General features: G+C 39.6%; 1 protein-coding gene across 4 annotated transcripts in view; it reads right to left on the bottom strand.

The window, feature by feature from the left end:
* ptprub (protein tyrosine phosphatase receptor type Ub) overlaps window positions 1-18,028 on the bottom strand; it is a 223,992-nt gene that overhangs the window by 55,515 nt on the left and 150,449 nt on the right. For all 4 annotated transcript variants that reach the window (XM_016675036.1, XM_007559577.2, XM_016675037.1 and 1 more), the window contains exons 8-12: window positions 13,279-13,596; window positions 11,384-11,493; window positions 8,441-8,642; window positions 4,717-4,819; window positions 4,370-4,637 (exon numbers count right to left, since the gene is read on the bottom strand). In XM_016675036.1, the coding sequence (XP_016530522.1) occupies window positions 4,370-4,637; window positions 4,717-4,819; window positions 8,441-8,642; window positions 11,384-11,493; window positions 13,279-13,596 (1,001 nt within the window). The remainder of the gene's footprint in view (window positions 1-4,369; window positions 4,638-4,716; window positions 4,820-8,440; window positions 8,643-11,383; window positions 11,494-13,278; window positions 13,597-18,028) is intronic.

Below are 18,028 nucleotides of genomic sequence, written 5' to 3'. Positions count from 1 at the left end.
CAAACATACATCACATGTCTCTGTGCGCAGTGCCAGTCATGCCAGAGGGGCTGCTGATTCCTGGCAGTTCTAAATACAAAACACAAATGCCAGAGCACAACACAGGGCTCCACAGCACACGGTTTGTGTGTGTGTCAGTGGGTAAAGCTGCAAAATAAAAGTTTAAGCGTTACAGATTGTGATGGTGTGGCCTACAAAGCAACAGTCTGTTACTGTTGTGAGCGATCAATTGCAGCAATTACACAAGCTTGACAGCTACTATGAGATGATAGTGGGGATGAAGTTAAAAATATTCTGGGTCAAATGCAACCAATGAAACTACTTGCAACACCACTAGTCTTTAAGAGGATTCACTGCGGCGTTTGGCCTCCATAAAGGTAACCATGAAACAAAAACAAACACACACACACACACACATACACACAAATACTGAATTAATGAGCGCAATTAAGGGGCCTGGCAATTCATCTTGAATTTTAATGAAAAGGTTCAGACACAAAGACCTGAAGTGATTATTAAATCTGACATGTCAAAACAACGCTGGCGCACAGAACGCTGGATCAGAAATCAATTGTAGAAGATTTACACATTATTTTTTATGATGTTTCATTTTTAAATCAGGACCTCTGCTGCTGCAAGCAACTAACTGTCCGGTGGAAAACAGAGATGCACTGAAACGGATAAAAAAAAACCTAGCTTTTATGATTTGTGAATGCACCATATCTAAGTACTAACAGGTCTCGTTGGGACGGACGTTGTTGCTGCAGAAAAGTAGCTTGGCTGTTTTCAGTGCAACTTTGGCGCTTCGAAAAATACGAAACATTCTGAAAGCAACATGTATTTTCTATGCAAGGAAAATACGAGCAAGGAGGGAAACATGAGGAAACAACAAAGGCTGACTGATATCAGAAAAGCTGATCTGTTTGTCCTTTCAAACTTTTGCATCTCACCTTAAGGGCAAAGGTCAACTTGCTTTACAGGAAATCCACACAAAGCTAATAGTTTCGGTCTGTTACTGTTTTCTTACTATAACAAACATACCAGTATTAGTTTGAAATGTAATTTTTTGTTTTCATTTTGTTTTGTTTGTTTTAAATTAGTAAAATGTCTTTTCACTGCAGAGCTGTAAAACTGAATTATATTTCCCACAACAAAAAATTGACTGACAAAATGTATTCTTAAGACTCTTGTATAGCTACAATAAATAAACTAAACCTTCAGTTTATTACAAATAGATGCTGTAGAAACACATGCATATTTTGTGAAATATTGCACTTGACAAATAGTGTTGAATCAACACAAAGGTAGTATTATGTTCTTTAGAGTTAGGTTTAATTTTGTTTTAATACAATAGAATACAATTCTGACTATTAGTCTTCATGGCGTTACTAGATATTTAGTAGGCGATAGTACAAATCAGAACTGGCTAAAATCTGTCGACAGACCAACTTTTTTTAAAAAAAATCTTATCAGTTGCTAATTTAATGTCATATAGGAAAATGTAATTATAAATATTTTTAAAATATACATTGGCCAACGCTTGAGGTGAAGCTTTTGATCCAACAAATTCAAAAGTGGAAGTTAGTTTAGCCTGAATTTTGTGAGCGCAGTGCTAAAATGTGAAAGGCCTGTAGAGTTTAGTTACACCTGGAGGATCAGCAGAACGATCCAAAACAACACCAGCCATTAAGCAATTGCTGGGACATTCCTGGTCCAAACAGACTCCATGAGCCAAACATCACCATCTGGCTCTAATTGACTGTTTCAGAAACACTCGAATGTGACTGCTGTCAGATCACTCTGTGAGGTGAAAAATGATGGCTCTCAAATGTTAATAACACTATTATCAGACAAAAGTACCATGGAGCATGATTGGCTGGTTTGTTAGTAGTCTAATTACCCGGCTTACATGCTTTCTGAATCCATTTTACTTTGTGAATTTGTCACTTTTTTATTTATTTATTTTTTTACTACTGCAGTTCATTTTGTTTGCAGGCTTGCTGTGACATGTCACCATTTATTTCCTTCTGTAACTTATAGGACAAGTAACAACCTGCTCTGTATACTTTCACTTCCATAAACCCTAAAACTTTGGAATGGCTTCTATTATTAGGAGGGGAATCATGAATTTTGCCCATTTTATTGAACACACACGTGCGCGTGTTCCATACAGAGGATTGCTTCAGACCAGCAACAGCAAGATTTCAGCACTGAATGAAACTGTACGTTGCAGGATTTGAAACACTGGAGACAATGTTGGCTGTATGATTTGGCACCATGGGTCAAGAATGCTGGCCCCTCGCCAGGCCAAACAAAGCATAATCCCATCCGCTGGTAAAGCCAGGCGTCCCCAGTCTAATCCCATGCTTAGCAGGCTAGTTTTGTGAAGTGCTCACACTGCACTCTCCTCCATGTGCTTCTCCACTGAGTTGGAAACAGATGATACTGGAAGGGATGAGCCACCCAGCCCTATTTGTGGGACTTTATATTCCATACTCGACTCAAAAAGGAAAATATGGGAGCCATCAACAGACGAGACTCAAGAAGCCAAAACTGATACAAATAAAAAAGTTATTTATTGTGTCGTTTCTCTGCGACAGTCGTGGCCAAAGGTTTTGGCAGTGACACATATGTCACTTTTCAAATTCAGCTGATTTAGCTGAGACGGTGACAGTTCACACTGAGATGGATCTTAAATAATTACAAAGACATTTATTATCCCAAACAAAACACCTTAGAATGACAAAGTTTTGTCTATGTTTAGACTAAATTATAATCTAAATTAGTTTCGCTTTAGCATTACGAGACCAACTAAACCCATCCCCACATTTAATTAGCAGATTGATTTTTCTACAGGAGTGTGAGATGGGCTTAAAAATCGCAGACATCCCAACCTACTTTCAGGGATCAATGTTCTCAAATGATTGGTATCAGGAGTACCTGACAAATCTCCACCTACAGCACCTTTTGTTGGTCTCCTGTCTGTGATTTAACAATGACAAAATATGTTTTGTGTATGTATGGCTTAGAAAACTTTGCTATGGTTTGCATACAAGATTTTGTTGAACAGATGGGTTTTCTGTTCAGACTCACACCTCCACTTAATCCCCTCACCCCACACTTGATTGCGCCCCTCAGTGTCTCTTGGCACCGCCAACTTTGGTGGAATTTTTTCAAAACTTGTCTGTGGCGGGATTGTGCTTTAACTTTGGGTTTAGTTCCACTTTAATGAGTTTGACTAGTATCAAGGACATGAAATCGGGAATCAGTTCTGCCAACAGTGACACAAAATACAGGATTACTTCTCATCAATGGGAATGGGCTTCCTCACTGTTCTCTCAGAGAAAGTGCTCATGAATAAAGTGTGGGAGGTAAAGAGCGACTTCCTTCAAAATTTCAGACAATATTTTATGACCACATACCATTGGTAAAGTGGTTTAAAGCTTATTGACATTTCGTACCTGAAACCAGGAAACTTAACCCAGTCCGTCTGTAGTTAGCGCTCCTAAAATATGCAGGGAAAAGAAGTCGAACAAATTGAGACCTACACCAAGCACTGGTACGTAAGTCACAACGAGTCAGTGTTTGGCACACTTTGTACAGAAAAGATTGCAAAAACTATATGAGTGAATATATATATATATAAAAATGTGAAATGTTTAACTGTTCTTCACCAGAGCATAGAAAGAAAGTACATTTTTTAAATATGTTAAAGTGACATAACTCTTTACTGCCTTGCAACAAACACCTTTGTCCATCACAGTCAAGTTTCATAGACTACACATCTTAAAACACCAGCTTTCTACCTCTGTTTCTCTGCACCTTCACCCAATTATGTTTAAGTAATTGCCTTACAAAGGTAGGAACTTTTCCTGTGATGAAATCTAGACAGGTAATGTGGCATCCCCCAAGGAACGTCTAGAGTATTTACCTGCTATAAAACAATGATGCAGGGAAGCAGCACTGAATTGGAACTGAAAAGTCCCTGGACTTTAGGTAATTTCAGCTAGTCAGAGGTCCTCTTTTCTGAATGCACATAATTCCCTTTTCAGAAATGTTTTGTTTCCGAAGAATCGAAAAACAGAGGGACGTAAACATTTGCAGCCTATTTTCAGACCAACAATTTCTCTAACAGCACAAATAATAATTTGGGGCGTTGTGATCTCAGACAATGCCAAGTGCCCTGCAGCTTTAACCACATAATTAGAGCTGCAAAACAAACAAGCAAACAAAAAAAAACAAAACAAAAAAAAAACAGACTTATTCAAAAAGGCCCTTCAATGGAATAGCTTTAAACACTTATGTTTATAGGTTGGTGATCAAATACTGTCAGATCTGCAACATCTCTGGCCGGAGTTTCATCACTCACCCCTTTGAAGTTGCTCATTGCCTGGAAATAGACCAGGTAGCTTTTGCGCGGGTCCAGAGGTGTGTTCCAGTAGCCATTGTACGTGTGGTTGTCTCCGACAGTGAAGGCCTCTGGCAGGCTGCTGGGTGGCAGCTCGGCTGTGTAGTAGTGCGGCGTGCCTCGCGCCTGAGCCTCACCGTGAGACATGGGCAACGGGAAGCACTCCTGCAGCCCCAACTCCCTCTTCACTTTCTTCACAGTTTCCTCTTCAACCACCACCTGGTATGTGCTGGGAACAGAGTGGATATGAAACTTTAATAGACCATGGTATTAAAAGCACACGACATGTTCGTTTGAGGTGATCTTACCTGACCGGCGCTCCTCTGCCCTGCGCAGGGCGCAGCACCACAGTAATTGTATGATCTGTCTCACCCAGAGGTGACGGCATGTCTCCATAATCAAATGTAGGAGCTGGAAGCACACATAGCAGACACATTTAGGGTTTGGGTCTCAAAGACAACACATGCAGTCCCTATTTTTTTAGGGATTTTATGTGAGAGACCAAGAGAAAGTCTATAACTGAAAAAAAGTGAAGTGCATGGAAAATGTGGATTTGCCAATTTTGCACTTTTTTTTTTTAAATGAACATCACATTTCTATTGAGGAGACTTCGATAATCCCAAATTAAAGCAAATGCAGCAAATTTCCTTCAAATATCCCAATAAACAGTCAACATGTGTGATTTAATCTCTGTTTAAATGCGGGCGTTCTGATTTGTCAGAGTATATTCAAGAACAAACAGCGCAATACAGACACAAAACCAGGCCACTATTAGAACTGTGGAGAAGTTTAAAAAGGTTTAAAGAGGTCTTGAAATAGCTCTGAATATCCCACATTACACTGTTTTATCTGCCACCTGAAAAGAATGGCAGAATTACAAAAGTACCAAGACATGGCATTTTACCTAAACCAACAGGCCGAGCAAGGAGAATATTAATATGAGGAGCAGCCAAGAGGCCCATGGTTACTTTGGAAGCAGCTGCAGAGGTTCACAGCTCAGATGAGAGAATCTGCAGACAGGAGCCAGGAGCACCATTAGTCTTGCTTTCCAAAAATCTGTTCTCTGTGGAAGGGTTACAATGTGGGAACCATTGTAAAAGGAAAACTATAATGTGCTCCTTTTGCTGCAAATATTTAGGAGACACAGCAAATGTGTGGAGGAAGCTGGTCTGATCAGATGAGAATATAAGTAGGCAAAACACTATGTATAGCAGAAAACTAACACTACACATCAATCCTGAACCTTTCCTCCAGTAAAATATGATGGTGGCGACATCATGTTGTCCAGGTGTTTTTCTTCAGCAGGGACAAGGAAACTGGTTAGACTTGACAGGAAAATGGACTAAACTAATTACAGGGGAATCCTGTAACCAAAGTAGATGACTTGAGACCGGGGCAGAGGGTTACATTAAAGCAGGACAACCTCCCTAAAAATACTGCCTGCGCTACAATGAAAAGGTTTGGATCAAAATCAATTTATGTTATTTAAATTTATGGCCAAGGCAAAGACTTAACTCACATATTTTACAAATAAGAACAGGCAAAAATATACTCTAGATTTGTAAAAGGCTCTTTTGCTGCAGTCCACTATGACTGCAGCAAAAGGTAGCTCTGTAATTATTCATTTGTGGAAGCTGAATACTTTTTCAAGATTTATCCTCAGAAGAACTGAAAATTCTGTTTGCATTATGCATTATTTTGTGTCGACCTGTAACACAAAATCCAATTTAAATAAATTTAAGTTTCAGGTAGGTGACAAAATGTAAGAAAATCACAGGGGTATGAATACTACAGCAAGGCGCCGTAGAAGCAAATAAACTTGCCTTCACACTCCTCATTAAGGCAGTACTAATTCAACTGCACCTTCGACGTTTCACAACAACGACAATGATTTAGATCAGTAGTAGCAGAATGCCTACTCCTTTTTAGCATGGAGACACAACATTTATATAACACCAAACACCCACAATCTCATTTCAAGCACGATACTCGAATTCCCCTTCCAGTTGTCTTGGACACAGCGCCAATTAAAAATCACAGGAGTGAGGCTAAATTGAATGGCTTTCTCATTTGAAGGGATTTGGCTAAAGTCGCGCTCCTCCCCAGAGATGTTGTGGCACATTTCTCTTTAATATCAGCAGTCAATTAGTAAGGGGGAAGCAGAGCAAACTATTCATGAAGCATAGATAATTATCGAATTAAAAGGCAGTTTGCTAATACTGCGGCAGAATAGAGCTGACATCAATTACGGGCGGCGGCTTTAAAGAAAACCGTGTGTGTGTGTGTGTGTGTGTGTGTGTGTGTGTGTGTGTGTGTGTGTGTGTGTGCGTGTGTGTGTGTGTTTGTTGACGCTAAGGGAGCATGGCAGTAAAAAAAACAGTTTGAAGCCTGCTGCCAGGTCCAGTCTGTCTGAAGAATATTAGTGCATCAGCCACAGCGACGCACACCGCTGAATGTATAAGTGCGCCGGCCAATGAGGAAATGTGTGCAGTCAGGTATTGTGAGGTGGGGTGTTGTTTAAAGATGCTGACAGTAGTGGCTGCTGAAGGTGTTCAGTGTTTGCTAGCTGTCAGCGCAGATTTAGGAGACGCTCAGCGTAAGTGAATGTTCTGCACTGTGGGCCGCTGAAGCCGGAAGATGATGATCTGCAAAGACTTTTGAAGTCTATCCGTGGTCTGGATTGGTGCCAGAAGTCTCTCTCGTAAGCATCCGACAGGCCAGAGTGGCGGGTTTAATCTATAACACACAACGTGAACCTACCTGCGAAGAGATATGGGCTAAAAAAAGAAAGGGAGGGTAAAACAGCGGGACTGCGGTGAGCTCCTCTGAGATGTAATCCCACTCTTTAGCTAGCGAGAATGCATCGTCAAAAGGAAACGGCAACAGAAAGGCTGAAATCCTACCACTAGTAATGGGCTCAGAGACTCCTGGAAGTGACATTCAGGTCTCACGAATGTGTCTGCTTTTTTCTTCATGCGCTGCACACAACACGCTTCCCTCTGAGGAGGTTCTCTGCCTTCTACGTGTTAATTTATATCCTGTGGACTGTGAGCTGACAGCGTCCCGCAAGTTTGGAGAAGTGATGAAATATGGCTCCTCCACTGTGGGAGCCGCAGTTTTACCTCAGTGAAGGAGAAACACAGAGGTCGAAAGAGACCAATCCCGAAATCCTTACATGATGGCTAAGAACTTAGTGCAGAATATAAAGGCTACAAGATGGATGTTGTTGAAGCCAATAAACAAAGTGTTTTATAGTGTACTGTCGATGACCTATCTAGTGAAACAAGACTGACGCAAACAACAATAATTTAAATGTGGCTCCGATCTAAGGGATACATTTAAAAAGTTGTGCAATATTCAACATTTTTACAACCATTTTTCTCCTGAAATATGTTTTCTTTCTGGATTCACAAAGCATTTTTCACTAATACATGCAGAAGCAGTCCTACCCGTGAAATCCAGGAGATGTGAGCAATTTGCACCTGTTTCTTTCCACGCTGCAGTTGTCAGAAATGATGCAGAAAAATATTTTTACCTGTCGTTTGTCATAATAGCTTTCCTGGGGTCATTGACGTTCCTTTGCTTTATTTCCTTTCTTTAATTAACCGACAATACCAATCTGTGTGCCTTCACCCTTTCTTGTGCTCTTCTTTTCTGGTGTTGAAATACTTCAAAAATTGTATTTCTTTTTTTTTCAGCTAGGTAAGGAAATTTTTTTCATGCACTGTAAATATAAAAATTTTCACAGGAGGGAAAATATTAAAGAGAGACTTTAACTGCTGAAACTCAAATTTAAGCATTTTAAATGAATGGATAGCTAAATATGACGAGAACTGAAGTTGAACAATGGCATTCAAATAAAAATTGAAGAAATAATATTTATTGCAAATCTCAAAAACTGATTGTAAAATGTAAAATGTCCTTTAAGTTCATTTGTTGTCAACGGTGCAGGAAGCCAACAAAGTGTGCGTACCAAGGTGTACATAACTTGTACGTTATGAAACAGGGAATTGGTGAAATTGGTGTTTGTACCTGAGATGTTGGTGGTGATTTCGGTGAGGGCGGTCTGGCCAAAGCCCTTCGCCGTTCGTGCTCGAACAGAGATCAGGTAAGTCGTTCCCGGGTGGAGGTTGGAGAACATATGGTACGTCTCATTCTTGAGCTTAGACACGGTTCTTCTGGGTCCTGGGATGTTTATGCCTGGATCAGACGACTCGGTGCTCTGGTAGCTGATCTATTGGCAGGTGAGAAAACACAAGATGATTTCATTTAATTGGATAAGAGCAAGTCACCTTGGCCCTGATTCTGAGCTGTGTTTGCAGACTTTGACAGATTTCATGTAAGACTATTAACTCACCCCTTGAAAGGCTCTATAGAAGTTACTCACTATGACTCACTCAATTAAGAAATAAATTAGCTTCTTAAATGGTTGTGCTGATTAGGCCGGTGCAGTTTATAATTTCACATGAATAAGACCTAATTGACATTGCCACTGTTAAGTTGCATGGGTTTAAGCAACGTGGTGGGATTTTTTTTTTTTTTTTTTTTTTTTTTTTTTTAAACTAATGCGAGCGATGAATGATTGCCTGCCTAAGTAGCGCATTATTGAGGTCAAAAACTCTGGACACCCTGCATTAAAAAGTATACTCAAGTGTTTAAATCCGTGTTTATAAGTTCAATTAACTCTTGTTAACAAAATGCCACAGATCACCGTCCTTAAAAAAAAAAAAAAGTGTAATTTTACAGAAAGTTTTTCTTCAAGAGGTTTCTTGCCTCGCATGTACCTGGTGGAGAGCTTCCACTTGAACTGTTTGAAAGAGACAAGAGCTAAATGATGTGACCTGCCTGCAATTAGGGTGAGGATATTATGACGTACATCAGAGCTGAAGAAGGTCCTTTTAATTTAAAGGAACGAACATGAGCAGACATTATGAACTGGGAGTGCCAACATCACACGCTGAGGATACCTCCCAACCCCTCTCTAATTGGCTTGCTCATGCCTGCTTGTTGTTGCAATATAATTGTTACTTATTAGAAATTAAGCAAACAGAAAAGGGACACTGAGGAGAAAAGGGTGGAAGATGATTGGCAGAACAGCGATGGAGGTTTGCAGAGCGGAGGGCAGTCGATGGCGTTCAGACCTTGTGGTCAACGATTCAGTCTCAGAGTAATGAAGATTATTTCTCACAGCTTTCTCTGTCAGGTCACAGTGATCCTCACGAGAAAGTCCAAACCATCTGGTGCAGAAATCACTTTATTTGTCAACCTAGGGGTCTGATTAAATAAAGTCCTTGCACAAGAGGTCAAGAAAGGAAGCGTTGCTGTGAGGATGGGTAAGCGGACCTACAGATTGCTTACCACAGACAGAGAGTGTACAGTAAATACAAAATCATTACCTAGCTAAATGGAAGCCCCACAGCTAAAACAAATGTGTGTGAGTTATTGATTAATAGTGCCAGCCTCTGTTCCAACGGGACAAGTGCAATGTTAAGTCGAAGCCTGTGTGCAAGGTCAGCGAGTGTATCCAGCCCTTACTGCTATTTTTGTTAGTACGGACACAGTGAACCGTGCACTGAAAGGGGGCACCAGTGGAAGATTTTAGTGATTAAGCACGCAGTGTACTGAATCTGCTTTGTGCCAGCGATACTGAAAATGACTCAGTAAATGGACAGGGGGGTATTTTTCACCCCAGGGAAACAAAAACACTACAAGAACTGGCACATTTCGGTTTCCAGGAAATAACAGATATTTTCTGCTCTGGTATCGGCTCCTCCGTTTGAACGAGTGCAAATTTGGACTAGATTTTTTTTTTTTTTTTTTTTTTTTTTGGAGTATTAGCTTTTGAGAATCAGAAGCAGCCTAACATTAGAGTTTGGCAAGTTTCTAAAAGGACATCAGCAACACACTGTACCTGCATATGCTAGAAATCTGAGTTTTCCTTAAAAAACAAACAAAAAACAAAACAGACTCTTTCTCAAGCATCTGCCTGTTAAAACCTAAAGCAGGAGTCTTCAAATCCAGGCCTCGGGGGGCCAATGTTTTTGCTTCAACCCATCTGCATCAAATAATGAGGTCACTCTGGAGAACTTGTCTGCATACTGAGGAGGTAATTCAGCCATTTGATTCAAGAGCGCTAGACCAGGGGCACATCTAAAAGCCGCAGGACACCGACCCTTGAAACCTGGATTTGAAGACCCCTGACTTAAAGGTTAAGCGTTTGTTTGTCTCTCGATATCAGAAGCCCTCAACATGCTCGCTAATCAAACACCACATATCTGATATTTTTGGAGATGCATAGAGAGATTGAGGTTGATCAGATTCAGATGATTTCACGCTTGACCAGCTCTCGGACACCAATTCAGGCAGGGGGTCCCGCAAGAAATTAGACATCATCATATAAGAGGAGCCTAACCACATTGCAGAAAAAAATAGTACGTTTAATCATTTTGCATTTCTTTTAATTTTGGAGTTTTAGCCATAGATCTATAAAGGAGAACAAAATATGATTAATTTCGTACAGTGACACAAGATGCGTCAAGCGTGAATTTTGTTGTCCTAAATAAATTCCTTGTGCAGTCTTAATATAAATTTTGAAGTGTCTTTCTTCATCAGCACCTGGAATAGCAAAGAATAAACAGCAGTGCATAATATCACTAAGTAATGATCATAAGCCTGAGATTGTATTGGTTTTTCAAAATAAAGTTCAAAGAGATTCTTCAAACTAGATGCCCTGTATTTTGTGGGCTCAAAGCTTCTGAAATAAGACTCAAAACTCCTCACAGACTTTGTTTCCTCATGAATAAAATTAATTAAAAATAGAATTTTATACTTTTGACCCCAAAACTTTTAGTGTAAAATATATATCACTGTGCATTTATTATGTAAAAATGAAGCGTACCGCTTCACTCCACGTGTGTCTGTGCTGTTCTATGAACTATGTAAGTTAATCTAACAGAAGTGTCTCCATGGTCTCACCTCGTACTGCGTAATTAGGCCGTTGGGCTCGACAGGCTCCTCCCACTTCAGGAAGATCATGTCATCCAGAGGGGTGAAGGTGAGCGACTCTGGCGCTATGCCTCCGGGAACTACGAGAAATTGTCAGAGCAAACATTTGTCAGGGAAATTGAAGTGCTGATCCCACGATGAGCCTGTCGTGTCAATATCACCAGAGTGAATGTCACAGTGGCTCAGAACAAAGAGCCACAAGAGAAACTCACTACCAGAGAGCAGACAGGCAGAAAAGATCTGATAAGGACACTTTTAATACATAAACTGCATGAAGGATTTATCTGCAGCACACACGAGAGAAAACTTTCCACAAAGTATCATAATTTCATAGCAATCTTCAGTGAAACTTTAAATATATTTGTGAATACATCACCCACATGCGTGGAAATTTGATTTCGACATGAATGTAAATGATTGAATATTTAAGTGGTAGCCGTTTTCTGGGTTTTACAGTTGCAGGCCGTGTCTTCACAGTCTGTGCAAGCTGTGTACAGAGGAACACTGATAGATTCAGGCCTGAGGCTAAAGCAAGAGCAAAACAGCTGAGCTGTCTCTTTGAATTCAGATAAAAGTTGCTTACTAAGACTTTGGCAAAAAGCTCTCATAATTGGCATGCTCTGTATTAAAATATACATATATATCGTTATCCTAACAGCTAAAAATACAAAAAAAAACACTTGCTTTAAAATTGCATGTGGATCGCTCTCTGTGTCTTTATCTCATTGTAAGAAATCTTGTTTGTTTAGATTTTTTTTTCATGGGAGAATTGATTTTTCTCTCCACCACCATGCAGACGATATGCCACTGCAGATAGAAGATAAGAGGCATGAAATTCTTTCTCATGATTGTCCTCGTTTTCTCCTTTACATCTCAGTCTGAAAATAAAATGTCTTTTGTGACGCGTATTCAGGATCGCTCAGATCAGACACATGCATGACAACTCCACTGTACAAAACCGCTTTATGTTAAATTCACCCTGAAAGACAAAAAACAGCTGACATACAGTATGGAGCTGTTACACAACAGATTTATATTGACAGAGATATACTTTAAAAGAGCTTCTTAAGGACTTCACACACCCTTAAAGTCAAACATTTCAGTGCTGGAAATTCTCCACTTTAACATTTCTTGTGATAACATTTAAGGAAATAGATTCTTATTCTTCATGTAACAAATACTTCACTAAAGACTAACTCTGTTAACATCTGGCTTTCAAAATGACTAAATGACAGGATGTGGCAATTTGAACTTCTACAAAAGTGCTGCAAAAGACTTCATTAGCAGATAAACCAATAGCAAAACTATTACCTATCACAGTAAACTGCATGCTAAACATACATTCTATTAACAATAAGTATTTACTTTTTGCAAAAATTGTAAATTAAATTAAAGAGATGCACACACACACATTCTCTAAATACAAAATAAAACAGTAGAGACACTAATTTAAGATGCTTGCAGGAAACAACTACATGATCAGTTTATCTATGTTTAAGTAGAAAAACTGTTTTAACCTGAACTGTACCATCACATTTAAGTAATTGTGTTTATTATGCGCATAATATAAATGATTATGCACATATAATGGCAAATTAATTAGAGGCCATATAACATATGACCTCTAACTGCCCATGTATGAGCCATAGAGAAATTATAGAGCTCAACATGTGCAGCCATGTATCTGCAATCAAAACCTGCTATCAAAATAATGCAGTTAAACAGACTGAAACGTTAAGCATAAAGCACACACATAAATCTGAAACCCTAAACTTGTTCAATCGCTTCCCGACATGTCATTTTCTTGCTTCCAGTTTTCAGATTGTGTCCTAATATGTGCAGCTTAACCTCCATCAGATACTTACTGTCCTCCTCGGTCTGAAAGCTGACCTCTCTGCTCTCCTTCTTCCCCTCCGGGTTCGCCAGCGACAGACGTACGTGAACGCCGTGATACGGCGGCAGATCACGAAGTGTGAAGCGTGAGGCATTGTGCTCCACTGCCAGGCATTCGCGTATAGTGGTGTTGTGGCCTCCGCCGCCTCCTGCCATGGTGTAGCGGTAGCACAGGGACACTGAGTAGGTATGGCAGCGTGTCAGGTTGAACGCCAGATTCTCCCACTGCAGGGACAGTTGCCTGGACTGGATATCTGTGGCGACGAGGCCTCGCAGCGGACGCATGGGCTCTGAGAGAAATAAAAGAAGGTAATGAAGAAACAGAAAGTGGGAAAGAAAGTCCTGAAGGCTCACTGACTTTCAGAAAGTGTTAAAAAAAAAAATCTGACTAATATTTATGGACCACCTCAGCAGTTTCTCTCATCCATGCTGCCATATTGCCCGGCCACAACACAGAGGTCAGTTTGCTGCCAGCGCAGCACACCCACATCCCTGATGGCAGAGCTGGAGCTCACGCCAATTGCGCTAATTAATAGGACAGGCTGAGTTTCTGTCGTTCGCCCACCAGTTCCCTCCTCTGTGCCGCAGTGTAAGTTTACTCTTCAGTAGCTGTAACTCTCTGCCCGGAGGTTTAATCCCCCATCGTGGCGAAACTGCCAGCATTACGCAAGGACATTCACTTCCTCCTGGTCACTTTTACTGTTGGGTCATGGTATATTTTTAGACGTTAATTCCCGTCACAGAGGAGTTAAACTGCACTTTCTCTGACTCAGACTAAATGAACAAGAGATCTGCCTTTAATATTCCCCTTGCCGCCCTCACTGAGAGTTACAGAGAGCCTCTATGCACAGAGGCACAGAACAGCCAGTGTTTGGGGGAACGGCTGAAGCTGAAGAGATGCAAAGTTGAGCCAAGGACACCGTTCTTATCAATCGAGGCCTTTATCAACAGCTGTTGTTAACCCAATCAGTGCCTGTTTGTCGAGCAATATTCAACATAATGTAGCGTATGGCTTTCCTCTTTTCATAGGGCGTTTTCTGTAATGGATTACCGTTGCTGGAAAATGACAATACAGATAAGGGTGAGATCAGAGGCACTTGAGGTTACTGGCCAAGGTCTTCATTTCTCTCCTAACTCGCTTCAGCACAGACTAGAACAAGGAAGTCAAAGACTGTAGCTAATACACCACAAAATAGGAACTAATGTATCATATCAAGGGCTACGGTTGAAACGTGAAGTTTACATACAATGTAAAAAAAAAAAAAAAAAGACACATAACCTTTAGTTCTCACTCTCACTGTTTTTGTTTTCACTTCAAATAACATCTCTGCTGTTATGAGTGCAGTTTTTCTCCCCTGTTTGTTTTTTTTAATATATTCAAATATGCATGGACATCTTATACATTTTTTTTTCCTTTAAATTACCCTACCCGGTTGAAAATTTCTTTTAATTTGAGTATTCAGTTTCTAATAACTATAGATAATTATTTTCTTATGTTGTAAATTTGACCAGTATCTTCTATTCTATTTTCCACTGCCTGAAAAAAAAAAATCAAGCTAAGCCTGAAATGTCCAACCTATATACTGTTCAACAACAAAGTAGATTTTGCACCCCCGAAATGAACATGATTTGGTTTAAAATGCATCGACCCCCGTACAAAAGCAAAAAAACTTTGTGAAGATGCAAGTTGATGCTGGAGATAGAGAGTGATTATACACAGTGAAATGAGTCTCTGGGAGAGGAAGAAGCCGTTACTTCTCAGAGACAAAATTTCATAAAACTAAAAATGAAGCATTTGATTAAAGTGATTATTGTTACTTTTAAAGAAAAATAGCAGAATCTTACAAGCCTGAGCACAACATCCTGTCACTGGATGATCTGTCCCAGAAGAACAATCTGTACAGTTCGTTTGCACAGGCACTAAAGTAAATACTTCTGGAAGGATATTTTTATGCCTTTTTTCTTTATTTCAGTGTAATAATAAAATGGTATCCTGTTCAAAAAGAATAACACAGATATAGAAACGGTTCAGTTGCGTTCCGTTAGACTTCATTGAATGCTTTATCTTGAAAATAATCAAACAGATTTAAAATAGTTTCTCGTGAACAGATGGGATAAACCGTTGTACAGTCAGATAACAACTTTAGATACTGTAATAAAAGATGGGACCACTATAAGAAAACGGTCTTCTCTTGTCCGTAATGGGTCCACTAGAGGGCGCTTTGACAATGTAAATATGCTAGTCCAATACACAATTTTCTACTGACAACTATTAATCATTAAGGGAATTATAACGTAAGTTTTTTTTTTTAATAGGAAGCAGTATTTTAATTAATATAAATAAATATGCAATGCTCTACATAGAACATGTAAAGCGTAAAGCAAATCCTTTAAATCCTTCAACAATCAGAAAGTATTTCTTTTAGCGTACAGGTAAATGAGCTAACTGTGCTGACGGTGATGTGACACCAGCATCAGGTTTTGGGGGTGTTTTTGCTGGGGGAGGCAGCGATGCCAGCCAAGCAAGATATTCCAAAGTCAAACAGTGTAAAAGTAATTTGACCAAATATTAAGGAATTGTAGCTAAGCATTTGTCAATCAAGCAAGTAGTCTTCTTAGTTGAGATGCCTGTTGATGCATATTTAACACATAACAGTGTTGTGTAGCACACAGAGTGTGACCAATATTTCATTGTAAATTTACAGTATTACGCTTTCTTTGAAATACTGTGATGATAAACAGAAAAACCAATACTGTAGATCAATTTCAAAGTTTTGTTTTGCAGTAACAGAATCAACAAAATAATCTGCTTACCTAAAAAAAGAAAAATGGGTTTAATTGCCGTTTTGACCAATTTTGCTTAATGTTTTTAGGTTGGATTATATGTAAATTTCTATGTTTTGTACATCATCTTTTAAATTTGTAGGTCTTTAATGTCTAAGTTCTTAATTTAAACTTGACTGATTGCAGAAAATCATTTAATTTGTCCTACAAATGGAACAAAAGTTAGGTGATTGGAGATTCAAATAATGTGTAAATTATTATTAAGGCATTTAACAAATAGAAATCATTTTATAAATATTAGTTGACCTAAAAGGAAAAGTTGTCTGATTTAATGTCAGACAGTAGGCTTTGTGTCATTATGTACAGTAAATATAAAGATCTGGTTTCATCTCAATCACAGACCTTTCATTTTTAAAATCTCCTCACTCTTCTCATCAGGGAGAAAACCAGCATTATCCATTTCCTCATCCACTTCTTACTTTATGCAGAGCACTTGAGTTTTCACGACAATCTACGATGAAGAACTCGGCACTCGTCAGCTTTCCCTTTTAATTTCCTGTCAGGCATCTCGCTCTAGATGAAAATATGAGTGGAGCGTTGATCTGGACCTCATCCCGACTAATGTGATGGTAGATGAATGAGTGGAGCACAGTAATCACAAAGTGGTAGACTGCACTGCACGCGCTGAAAGATGTAAATGCACCATTGTCCATTGTCTTAATGGTGCAGTTGATAGTCTGCACGGTTTGAGAGCTAAATAAAGAGAGGCATTTAACTGCTGAGTTGATGAAGCACTACCAAAGAGGCCACAGTGTGCTCATTATGGGGCTTCTCAAAGTGGACATTTGTGCCAACTCTTCCTCCCTTGCCTCCTCTTATTTGTCGGCGTCCCACAGGCGCTTGTTCTGTGGCAGCCTGCGGAGGAGGATCTGCAGCTGCCCAAATGTGTCTGAAGGTGTGAGTATCGGGATCGATGCAACATGTGTATGCAAAGCTCAGCAGTCGCACTTCGAACCCCTCGGTGCTGCGGTGAGATTCCACTTTAGCAGTAAACAGCTCTGCAGGGAAGGGTTACCACTTGGCCACATTTGTCAATTTTGGGTTGTTAGATTCCCACAAGCGCGTCCATAATGTTTCTTGATGGTTGTTCTCTGCTGGGACAGATTCACAGTCAAAAACCTGTGGCCTCCTGTTTACACATGTTGAGTATTTAATTAAGCAGCTATATAGCGAGAGCCTCCTACAGTTTTGTGTAACCCCGATGGGACTGATACACATCCACCAGCTGAGTGTCAGAAGAGTGAACATTTCATTTAACTGCTGTAGTATCAGCTCTCACCAATAGTTTTGAGAAAAAAAAAAGACTTAATTTTGTCAAAAATTTTAATTACTTTCATTGTTTGTCAGCTAATAATTATTGTTTTTAATACTTTGTGACTCAATTAGCAGTATCTATGTAGATTTAAAATAAATCTACGTAATTGAAACATTTTATTATATTTTAGTATTAGTAATGCATGAAGTTAATCAGAGTTTCAATTACCTTCTAAATTATCTTATGACTTTGTTTCCCTGAATGTTTTATTGACTCTAGTGGCGTTTAACTGAGACTGGTCAGTCAGTAAAGTGGGATGTGAAAGAAAGAGAATATAGGGGGTCAAGGGTCATCGGGCCGGGACTTGAACCAGTGACAGTGGCATCGAGGACTAAGCCCTCTGTCTCTGGGTGATGCACGTTACCCACCACAGTGCCCCGTTTCCCTAACATTTGAGGTCACTAAGTGTCTATAGGAACCGTTAGACGTTATCCAGAGGGAAACCATTTTTAGGAAATCGTTTCTGTCCTACCATCACAAACAGAGACATGTAGAGTTTGCTGAATTATCTGGCTTCAACTGGAAATGAGACTAACATCAAGCTTTTCAGAAAGAAAAATCCA

Source organism: Poecilia formosa, unplaced genomic scaffold, assembly GCF_000485575.1.
Source record: "Poecilia formosa unplaced genomic scaffold, Poecilia_formosa-5.1.2 Scaffold105, whole genome shotgun sequence".
Lineage (NCBI taxonomy): Eukaryota > Metazoa > Chordata > Actinopteri > Cyprinodontiformes > Poeciliidae > Poecilia > Poecilia formosa.
The sequence above is the reverse complement of the archived record's forward strand: the minus strand, read 5'-3'. Positions and strand labels throughout refer to the sequence as shown.